General features: G+C 39.8%; 2 protein-coding genes across 3 annotated transcripts; one reads left to right on the top strand and one right to left on the bottom strand.

Moving 5' to 3' along the window:
• Positions 1-899: 899 nt before the first annotated feature.
• On the top strand, positions 900-2603 carry ppp1r27b (protein phosphatase 1, regulatory subunit 27b). Its single transcript, XM_028017588.1, has 3 exons — positions 900-1241; positions 1320-1470; positions 2066-2603. Exons 1-3 carry the CDS (start codon positions 1013-1015, stop codon positions 2187-2189), a joined length of 504 nt encoding a protein of 167 aa, XP_027873389.1. The 5' UTR covers positions 900-1012; the 3' UTR covers positions 2190-2603.
• Positions 2604-3290: 687 nt separating this feature from the next.
• Positions 3291-9255, bottom strand: LOC114145413 (uncharacterized). Of its 2 annotated transcripts, none has more exons than XM_028018967.1 (10): positions 8940-9255; positions 8770-8842; positions 7656-7883; positions 7475-7576; positions 7243-7357; positions 7044-7153; positions 6814-6950; positions 5124-6547; positions 4392-4493; positions 3291-3740 (listed from the first exon to the last, which is right to left on the bottom strand). In XM_028018967.1, exons 1-10 carry the CDS (start codon positions 9020-9022, stop codon positions 3733-3735), a joined length of 2382 nt encoding a protein of 793 aa, XP_027874768.1. In that variant the 5' UTR covers positions 9023-9255; the 3' UTR covers positions 3291-3732. The 2 variants fall into 2 exon arrangements, with proteins under 2 accessions (XP_027874768.1, XP_027874769.1); XM_028018968.1 differs by having other exon boundaries at positions 8770-8836.
• Between the last annotated feature and the right edge of the window lie 1478 nt (positions 9256-10733).

The raw sequence follows: 10733 nt of genomic DNA, 5'->3' as shown, positions 1-10733 counted from the left end.
AATTTGGCATAGTTAGATTTTGTTCTCAGAATTAGATGGCAGCACAAAGCTCCCAGAATTAAAAATAATAGTCTCAAGGAACAACGTTCTGAATATGTCTGTCTGGTGGCGTTTGAAGGCTGCAGTTCATGAATCTCTTATGAATTTTGACTGGGATTTGCTTCCCAAGCCTGTCAGGACTAAGGCTAACCCAGGCTATTAACTTCAACCACAATTTTTCCTTCCACTTAAACCTTTCTTGTCGCTGGACTTGTATACGAGTCTCACTTTCAGATGCAGCAGTATGGGCCTGTATGCAATGACAAGTGACCCACATACAAGCAGCCGTAACCCTTAATCGGCATGTATTTGCATTATGTTGATAAATAATGGAAAGTCCCGTGTTTTACCAAATTAAATGAGCTCATTATGAACATACCAAACTTTGCTTTGTAACAACTGAAACTTTAATCTTTGTATAATTCATCTCCTGAAATACTTTAACTCTTATTCAAAGCTGATTCCCAACAAGTAAACAGCATCATGATGCAAAACAATCTAGAAATTGTCATCAGCTGCTGTGTCACATCCTATAACAGTAATCAAACCTGTTTATCAGTTCACTTTACCATCAACAGCCCCTCATGGGGACTTGACCTCACCTGATCCTGCCTGGTGTTTACTAGAAACCTCCAGCCTCCTACCTTCCTGTCAGCTGAAGGAATGTCACTGATATATTTAAGTGGGCAACATCAAGAAATGTGATGTTGACACAAGTCCAGGAGGTTACTGGCTGTCGTGTGTGTTGATGTAAGCTGTCTGAAGAGGCTTATGACGGGTCGGAGGGAGGGAATTGGCTTGAGCCCACTCATCTTCCAAATCTTGCAGCTGATCTTAAAATAGGCCAGCAGGGAGAATAAAAGAGCCACAGCGAGGAAGCTGCACCCTCAGAGGAGCGGTTGATCCAAGAGAGAGACACACCCCCTAAAGGGACTTAAAGTTTTTGCAAGTTCTTCTGCAACAAGACTCCAGGATGAAGTACTATGGATGCCCCGTGTCCCAGACCCTGGGAATCAAAGCTTACAGCCAACGCTGCAACCTTCCAGTCACCTGCAAGAGAGCAGCCTCCCTGAAGCCGGTCCGGAGCGTCCACTTCCCCAACGACGTCGTTTTCCAGGACTATGTCCGGCACGGCGAGCTGGAAAGGATCGGACTTTTCATCAGGGCCAGCAGGGTCAAGCTGGACACCATTTACCACTCTGGTGAGGGGCCTTTTCAGGATTGCGAGCTTTGAAATCAGGCATAATTTAAATGACTAAAAGAGATCTCTTTCTCAAAAGGAATGGCAGCCATCCATGAGGCAGTCCTGACCGGGAATCTGGAGTGTGTGCAGCTGCTGGTGCACTATGGGGCAGATATCCACCAGAGAGACGAGGAGGGGTGGACCCCGCTGCACATGGCATGCAGCGACGGCTTCCCACACATCGCACGGTGAGCATCCACACCGGTTCATTTAGAGTCTCTGCAACAATTTATCAGGGGCTCCTTAAAGAGCAGGGAAGTCTGGGTATCATTATGTCATAATTGCAGTCAGTGCTGCACAATACATATGAAGTGCTACTGAATATGGAATGAATTCACAATATATTTCAGATCAATTGTACATGACCTCCCACATTAAAGTTATGTTTGCCATCAGTGTATGGATTCTCTTGTGAGCTGTGCTGCAAAAACACAAAATCTTACCAAGTACTTTTGGTGTAGTTTCTAGTTGAAATCTTTGCACACTTGAAATAAGCCAAAACTGACTTTCAAGTAACTTTTCATGCAAGAGCTTGTTTTAAGTCAGTAATTCCTTAAAATCGATAAAAAAGTACAAATTATGCAAAAATAATCTGCCAGTGAAACTAGTTCTTTTTCATCAATATCGAGGAATTGTTTATTTAAAACAAGCTCCTATTTCTTGCTAAAAAGTTACTTGTCAGATTCTAAGATATTTGCAAGACAAACAGGGACTCAGACAGGGCTTTCCGCTGTGCTGACGCCTCACCTTCACTGACCTGGAGTTTGTCTGGTTTCCCTTCAGCTACCTGCTGTCTCTGGGCGCCGACCCTGAGCTGGAGAACGAGTGCGGCGAGAAGCCGGCTGACCTCATTGAGCCGGAGAACAAGGAGCTGCTGAGGCTCTTTGGGCTGGCGGTCAACGACTGAAGACCCCAGAGGTCCCTTGAGAATCACAGTCGTCCAAAAGCCGCTACAAGTTTTTCCCGAATGTTCTTCGGCGGTGAGCGGAGAAAGCTGCATCAGTCCAGGTTCCTGGTTTTTGAGCTGCCACAGCTCCGAGAGGGGATGGCTGATTGGGTGGACGAAGGGCCGGCAGAGCTGACAGACCCGTCTGACTGGACTGTTTTACTCCAGCAGCACCAACCTGCTGTGTCCTCTCTGCACCTCAGACCTTTTTATAACTTTGCTTTTTTATATTGTTATCTGAAGGTGCAGGAATTTTCGACTTTGTGAAACAAAGCTGTTGCACTTTTTAGTTCCATTTCTAAGATTACTGTCATGTTTATGTTTTTAGCCTTTACCAGCAAGTTTGTTTTGTTTTGATAATTTTAAATTAATTGTACTGTTCATTAACTTGTTTGTCCTTTTTTACTTGTTTAAATAAAGTTAATTAATTCCTGATGTCTTTGCTTTACGCTGCAGTGAACATTAAGGTTAAACTGAACAGATTTAAGAAAGTAATTTCATGGAAAAGAGAATCAGACGTTTAAGCTAAATATATTTTTAGGAGATGATAAACCAACAGAGCAACTCTGTAACATCACGTTAAAGTGAAATATCATGAATTATAATGGATCAAGGTTGTTCGTTAGTCTTAAATCAACACATATTTATCAAAACAAAAGAAAATTTATGTCAGTAATTCAATTCAAAAAGTGAAACTCGAATGCAGTGCCTCCAGAGTATTCCATATTTTGTGTTACAACCTTATTCTAAATTAATTTCAATAAACAACTTAGAAATCACAAATACTTAAAATCACAAGTACTTAAGTATTTAGTTTATGTAACGTCCCTTGAGGTAACATGTTGTCAATTGGTGAAATTTAAATAAACTGAATTAATTTTATTTAACAGCAGCATTTGGTCTTTGGATCAATGTCAGTAGTGTTACTGTGACAGAACGTATTGTCAAACGGTAGAGTCACCAGACCTAGCAATGCAGACGAGCTGAAGTTTGTTACCATAGCAACCTGGGTTCCCATCCCACCCCGCACTTGTGCAGTAATTCATGCAAAAGCAGATCCAACAAAGTTTTACATCCTTTTTTATTGGCCTTTTATAAAATTCTGAGAATATATCACTGGAATATATCCTTGTGAGTGTATTGAATCTAAAAAAGCTGCACTTTAATTAAATTACATATTTTGATTTTTCATTTTACCTATAATCATGAAATATTTAAAACTAGTCAATGCATACAAGCTAGACCAAACTGAACTCAAAACATCCATCACAGGTCTGTAGGGTTTTTCCTTTTTTTAAAGTCTTTCAAAGGTGTTTCATTGGTTTTGCTGCAGATTTTTCATTGACCAGCTCTCTTTCTTCTGATTCTGGCCTCCCTCTCTGTTCGCCAGCGGGTTGAAAGGTGAGCAGTGTGGGCGAGATTTGTTCACCTGAGCCTTACTTGCACCTGGACTGGTGAAAGACGGAGAACGGCTGAGAGGGGGGATGCCGGCCTGCCAGGTGTCTCAATAGACTGCCAAAAAAAAAAAAAAATCAAACAATTTGATTACGTTTAGGATTTTTTTTTCATAATCACCCCTGACAATTGCTTTATTATAAATAACATTTATATATTTTTTTTCCATTTACAATTCTGGTTTTACATTGAGCGGCGTGTTGACTAATATTAATATTATTTATTATATATTATTAATGTCAATATTGTGCAAGTCTTCATATCTACAGTAATACAATAAAAGTTTAAGAACAAGTAGAACTACACAATCGAGGATGAACGAGGAGACAGGTTTATTTCACCAGCATACAGTGTGGAGGATGGTAAGAATCAACGTCTTTGTTTTTATGGTAGGGAGTCATGTTCAGGGCAGCGCTTCAACACTGCCCCTTGTGGAGGAAATAAGAGGTACAGCCTTAAATATTGAAGCACCTTGTTTTCAGCTTTATTCATCAAAAATCTAGTTCCTTCTTCAACACTGGGCCAAGTTCTAGTTTGGAATAACTAGTTTCTCAACGGGGCCCTCATCAGTTACTACGACTTCTTTAGTGTCGTTTTACGTCTATTCTTTTTGCCCTCTCCTTTTCATCTTCTAAAATCAAGTTGAATCAAACTATTGTTAAATACAACACCGTTTTGCCCAGAGTATATAAATAACTTGGAGTGTACCTGGCTGGTCTCTGCTCCGGCCGGAGCCCTTTTGTTCTCCGTCCTCTGGGTACGGCCTCAGCTGCACAAAGAGGGATTTCAGGACTGACGGTGCTGAAGAGTCTACACAAGAGCGAACGAATATTACAATGAATGTGTGAAAAAAAACACATTCAGTTCACATTGTAGTTTTTTCAATGGGACGTTTTTCGACAAACCAAAACAAAGCACTGTATAACTTTGAAGGGGGAAAAAATTGACACGTTTTTATTAAAACTTGTCATTCGTTTGTTTTCCAAGGTGCAATGAAGCTGGTTAAACTGGTAAAGCATACTCATGTGTTATAGGAAGGCCCAGTTAAAGTACAAACCCCTGAATCTAAGTGAGAATGTGTGGCAAGACTTGGAAACTGATGTTCTCCACCCAATCCGGATTGAACTAAAGAAATCCCAAAATACGTGCAGCAGTGATTGCAGAAAAAAATTTTGTTCTACAATTTATTGCATTTGGGTCAAATTCAGACAGGTGGACTTGAATGTGCTTATTTGGTGTAACCGCACTGGATTTTATTTGAGGATATCAGAGTAAAAGGATGAATACAAATACAGGCCATAGGTTTGGATGTTGAAGCCATGAATCATTTTTTCCTCATTTTCCAACGAAACTGCTTTGGGTTGGTCTGCCATAACACCCAATATAATACATTAAAGTCTGTTTGAAAAAAAATATAAAAAACACTGAAGAATCTGTTACCTTTTGGGGATGAAACGTCAGGTCGGTTCTGATTAGTCCGACTTGAAGACGGCTCACAAGGAGAGCCGGATAAAATGCTGCAAACTGTGGCTGGCTGCGGTTTCACGGCATCGTTTTCAGTTTTGGAGCTCTGGGAGGGTTCAGAAGATGCTCGCCTGTGATGCATTCCAAGCTGGGATGGGAAGCACCTTCGATCAGAGTCTCTCCGTTTGGAATTTGATGCCGCACTCTCAGCCGACGTCTTCCTGCAAGGAGGAGCAGCAGACTCCATCGTTTGAGACTTTGAGCTTAGAAAAGAAGGTGAATTCTCACTAAGAGGGGAAGCAAAAAGGCTGAAGAAGGGCGAGGAGGGAATCTGGACATCCGCAGACTGCTGAGGTCTCATACCTGCAGTCAAAGAGTTTGATCCTGGTGTAACACTGTCAGTGAGCGGGCTTGCAAAAAGGCTACTGAACGATCTATTCCCGGTTTTATTAATTTCGGATGAAAAATCTCCCTGATTTGCTGTGTCACTGCTGGATTTTATGAAGTTTTTACAAGAATGATGGTCTAGTATAGCAGGTCGGGCATCTGAATGTTTCTTTTTGAAGTTTGGGAGGGTCTTAGAGAGTTCAAAGTGATGAACTGCAACATCAGCTGCTTCTCTTCTTCTATTACATGTAATTACAGGTTCATCTGGAACAGCACCTCTTCCTTTGGAGAGATTTGGCTTCGGATGCTTCAGAGGACATGCCTGTCCTGTAGAGATTTCACTGGGTTTAGTTCCTGCCAGTGAATCCTTCATTTCTCTGCTTCTGGAAGACGCAGACATCTCTGGACGATGCAACAACTTTTGTTTGATGCAAGCTTTCTGCCCCTCCATCTCTTCCCCAGATGTATGAGAGAGAACTGGTAGGGAGTCTGAAATCAGGCGGTTTTTCACTTCGAGACACGACAAGCTCTTTGGCAATGTTTGTTGACATCTATTCTCTATAAATCTGAGAGATGAACGTGCCTCCTCTTTTCTAAAAGGAGGAGCTTGGATTTTTTCTGAAATGACATGAGGTGCATAACATACGGTCCGCTCTCTGGGACAATCAGGTGTTTGGCTGTTGGAGGAATTGTCCGCAGATTTATAGGAACTGAAGACAGCTTCAACTGAGTAGAGGGCTTTGGGTTGGTTTGGAGAAGGTCTGTCAGAAGAAGTTCGAGGGTGAGAGGCAGATGAAGAATCCTGACTTGCAGGAGTTTTAGAGAAATTGAAGAAAGTTCTGGACAGCTGAGGTCCAAGTACGGCTTCCACCGAGTAGCAAACTGGCTCCTGTTGGTTCTGAGTGTTTGATGAAGAGCTGGGAGGTTGGTCAGCGTCTGACGCACGCTGTTCTGTTACATCAGGTTGCTCAAGGGGTTTCTTCTCAGCATCCGTGCTGTTGTAAAAGCTTGGCCTGGAAAACGAAAACGGATACAAGTTCAACCTGAATGATAACTCGCACAGTGCAGTTCCACGAAAAGACGTCCAAAAACCGCAAACTTTAACCTATTTTAATTTATAGACCACCAGTCAGTGGCAGAAAGTGGCACACAGCTGTGAAATAAGAAAATAGTAAATGGTTTAAATTTTTTTACAAACATATAAAGTATTCACTTAGCATTATCTTGCCACCACTGTGTTTGATCATATGGTGTGAAATATTAGTGTTGCATCGCAAACCTGAGAGGTTGAGAGATAAAATCTGGGTTCTTGTTTTCTTCAGCAGGTTTGGTCTCCTGTGCGTCTGCCTGCTGTTCTGATGACTCCTCTTTATTTGCCTTTGCAAGTTGGTAAAAGGCCTTTTCTTGTTCCAAGGCCTGCAGCGGGAAGACATTAACCTCACTTAGATGTTACAACACAAAGAAATGCACTTTAATGCTCTGGATTCCCTAAACAGCGGCAGCACCAACCTCCCCCAGCAGTTTTTCAGTGACGTCGTTGAGCGGCTCATGGGAGAACCTGCAGTTTCCTTCTTGCAGGCAGTTTCCTTTCTTGTGGAAAAATTTGCACGGAAACGACTGTGCTGCTGAGTAAAGGAAAACAAGAAAACTGTCCTGCCATTTCTGACAGTGATCTCTGCGATAAGACAAGAAAAAGGTAAAAGGATATTATGCATGTAAGGGCAGCTCTGCCCGTTGATGCAGAATCCTTTGATGTAATATTTGCAGGCTTCTTTTATGATGTCGTTGTAACCTTGAAAATGCTCCAGCTGGCATTGATCCTTCTGCAAAACAAAAAGGAATAAACAAAAAACAAAAGTAAACAAAATGAAGACAAGTGAAGCATGAGAATCAAATTTTTTTTTCTGATCCTGTAACTTGTTAGGTTTTACGGAGCAGACCTTAATGCATCGCCCCAAGAGAAAATGTCGACACACAAGACGGCCGTCCACCAACAGGGTGTTCTGGTCCTTAAACTCCTGGGTCATGAATTTTGGTTTCTCCTAAATGAGATCAAAGATGAGATTAAAAACTAAATTTCTCAAATTTTCTCTGAGCATATCACTGTCAACCTTTGTTCACCTCCTTTGTTGGTCTTGGGCCTCTATAATCATGATGTTGATTCTTCCCCTTCTTCTTGCGTTTGGTTTGATAATTCTGACCGCTGCCATTCTGCCTGCGGTTGTAAGTGGAGTTAAAGCTGTGCTTATGTTTCTGGGCTGGAGAAGAGCGCTCACTCTCTGTGACCTGCTTGTGGCAGGGTTTGCTCCGGGAGGTAAAGTTGTCTTTGGACTGGAACTGATGACATCTCTTTTATAAAAAAAGAAAGAAAAATGACACAGTAAAGGCAAAGGAAATTTCGAAACATATTTTGCTAATTAACTTGATAACAGGTTCATAACCTGCTCACCTCATAACATTTGCACATAACTTTCTTCAGGCATGTCTGGACTGACTTATTCTGAGTTAATAATGTCTGATAATGTTGATGCAGTCTCAACATTGTGGTATAAAAGTACACGCTGGTTTAATTTAGGGTTTTATTATATCAGAAAACAATAAAAATGCCAACTGGCCACACTTTTAATTACTAAGTGATTTGATAAATAGGGTTTGTCAGCGTCGACACAATAACTGCAAGCTGCCCAGGTCAAAACAGGCCCGTATCATCACCCTTCCATCACCATGCTTCACTTTGGTGCAGTGTGTTTGGGCTGATACATTAGTTTTCATCAGCCTAAAGGACAAGGGTCCATTAATTTTGTGATATTTTTTCCAAAACAGACTAAAAGTCTAAAAATGACAAAAACATACCATGACACATTTAGATTATTTTAGAGGTATTACATTTTGGAGACAATCTCTTTAAAGAAAATGGGTTTTCTCCTTTCAATCAGGAGTTTTAACATACTAACTGATCAAAGTTGGGCTCAAATGTCTTTCTACAGATGTAGCTATTTCAAAATAAACAAGTTTAAATAAACTGTTTGATTAAAAACCTGCAAATGATGAGAAAAATGTACAAAAACACATACAGAACGTTTTAAAAGAACGTCCATCAGTTACTGTAGCTAATGATTTATTTAATTTTCTCAGCATCACTTGTCTTTTTATGGCTGACAAACTACATCCAAAGTTGACTTTAACGGATTTTTACAAAACTGACAAGTGACTTTAAATGTTTTAAGTAGTTCACCTTCTTGTACGAGCCGGGAATCTCCCACTGTGTTTTCCATTTCTTCCGTCTTGAGCCATTCTCCCTTCTGTTGCCATGAAACAGACATGCGCAGAGATGCAGAAAACGCAATGGTAACACATTACCGTTGCTTTATTCGATTTTACTCCATGGAAAATCAGTCGTTTTACCTGGATGTGACGTCAGATTCACCTGGGCTCCCCGCATCTTCACTCATAGCAGACAGTCCAGAGAATAAGTTAGCAAAAGCCATTTTCTCCTCACGTGTCAAAACAAACTTCCCCAGCAGGAGCGCAACACTGTAAAATGTCCCTCAGAAACACTACCTTAGTCTGACTGGGGTTGAAATATGAGCATTTATCACCTGCCCTCTGCAGATACTTCAATGCGCTTAATTTATGTCCACAAACAAACATAAATCTATTGAACCTGGTCAAGTACCTTCCTCAGGCGGATGTTTTCTTCTTTTTATAAACGTTGGTACTCAGTTTACTGGTGTTTTATCGCCGCCTTTTGGCCCGGAGTGTTAATCAGGGAAAACCACATTTTAAAACAACAGATCTAAAATGTCAAAGTTACAGTAGAATATTCATTTGGAAAAAAAATGTAATCAATATTTTCTGAAGAAATACTGCACCTGTGTGTCTTTAGCTAGGTTTTAAATACTATAGTGAGTTCTTCTTTGGTTGTATAGGAGTTGGACTCTCACTGATTTAACCTCTGGGCAAAGGCCTGGAAATGGACTGTGGCCTCTGGAGCAGAGAAATGTACCATCCAGTAACTGAGCAATGAGTCTTATAAATACAATTCAGCTTAAAAGACTGAAGATTGTGTGAATCAAAAAAGAGACAGTTAAAAGCTTTCATCCCCTAATGAATGTATTCCAGGTTTTGGGTTAAATCAAAATGTAACTCACAGACCTAAATTCCAATTAAATCCAAGTTTTACATTTAATTCAGTCACACTTTATGTGAACAGATGGGTTTTTTTTGGTTTATTTTTTTTTTCTTTTCTTTTGTTTCTTGTGTTTAATGTGGACAATTTACCAAAATAAAGTGATTTATTGATTGACTGAGATAGGTTTCATACATAAATCTGAAACAGGACAGGGAAAGCTGAGGTGCAAAATGAATTAATTTTAAACAAATAATAAAGTTAACCAAAAAGTTTGTTTTAATTAGAAAATGAGAAAGGCATAAAGATAATTATTCTGTTTAACAGGAGTATCAGTCTTGACAAATTTGCTTAAGTGGCCAACTTAAGCAAATTTTCAGCAATACTGAGACATTACCAGGCCTCTTTGCCATCACCATAATCTTTAGATAGTTTATAATATTGAAATCAGGATCTAGCTGGACCTCTCAAAATGTTTAATTATAGCAAACATATTAGTAAAATTAAAACATTACTTTGGTGCAAATTTTGCCTGGGGTTTAAATAATTGTGGAATTAATGTAGGATCACATATTCAGGTCAAAAATCAGGAGAGATGCAATATTTTAAAGTCTTGGGCACCACATTTTCTAGAGGTGAAATGGTACTTTTCAACATGTAATGGAGCTGACTAGTTGTACAAAAGCTTGAAAATATAAATGGACAGTCTGTTAAAAAGTTTTACCTGTTCAAGAGATGAAAGAAAGAATCTAGCAATTTTTTTTTTCCTTTTTTGACTTTGAACTTTTTTAAAAAAATCCTCATTGAGGGATATTTTAGCAGTCAAAGGCAAAAATACAAAAGTAATCTCCCAATCTGATTTCTTATCGGGTTGGAACAGTTTTAAATCAAGTTTAAATGTTTTTCTACTTTACTTGTTAATCTGTATGCTACCCTAAAGCACAACTGGGTAGGAAATTGATAATGACGTGTTCCTTTATTTGAACCTTTTCTTAAATCTAAAATGACTAAGTGTAATTAATTAAATTAAAACAGTCTGCAGACAAACTCATCATCAGCAGGACTGATAA

This window comes from Xiphophorus couchianus, chromosome 5, assembly GCF_001444195.1.
Source record: "Xiphophorus couchianus chromosome 5, X_couchianus-1.0, whole genome shotgun sequence".
Taxonomy (NCBI): domain Eukaryota; kingdom Metazoa; phylum Chordata; class Actinopteri; order Cyprinodontiformes; family Poeciliidae; genus Xiphophorus; species Xiphophorus couchianus.
The sequence above is the reverse complement of the archived record's forward strand: the minus strand, read 5'-3'. Positions and strand labels throughout refer to the sequence as shown.

Bases quoted from the DNA above. Each gene is read 5' to 3' on its own strand.
- ppp1r27b (XM_028017588.1), top strand. From the start codon at position 1,013: ATGAAGTACTATGGATGCCCCGTGTCCCAGACCCTGGGAATCAAAGCT. The intron at 1,242-1,319 runs GTGAGGGGCCTT...CTTTCTCAAAAG, and splicing joins GGACACCATTTACCACTCTG to GAATGGCAGCCATCCATGAG. The intron at 1,471-2,065 runs GTGAGCATCCAC...GTTTCCCTTCAG, and splicing joins GGCTTCCCACACATCGCACG to CTACCTGCTGTCTCTGGGCG.
- LOC114145413 (XM_028018967.1), bottom strand. From the start codon at position 9,022: ATGGCTTTTGCTAACTTATTCTCTGGACTGTCTGCTATGAGTGAAGAT. The intron at 8,843-8,939 runs GTAAAACGACTG...TCTGTTTCATGG, and splicing joins GAATCTGACGTCACATCCAG to CAACAGAAGGGAGAATGGCT. The intron at 4,494-5,123 runs GTAACAGATTCT...GCTCTTGTGTAG, and splicing joins TGACGTTTCATCCCCAAAAG to ACTCTTCAGCACCGTCAGTC.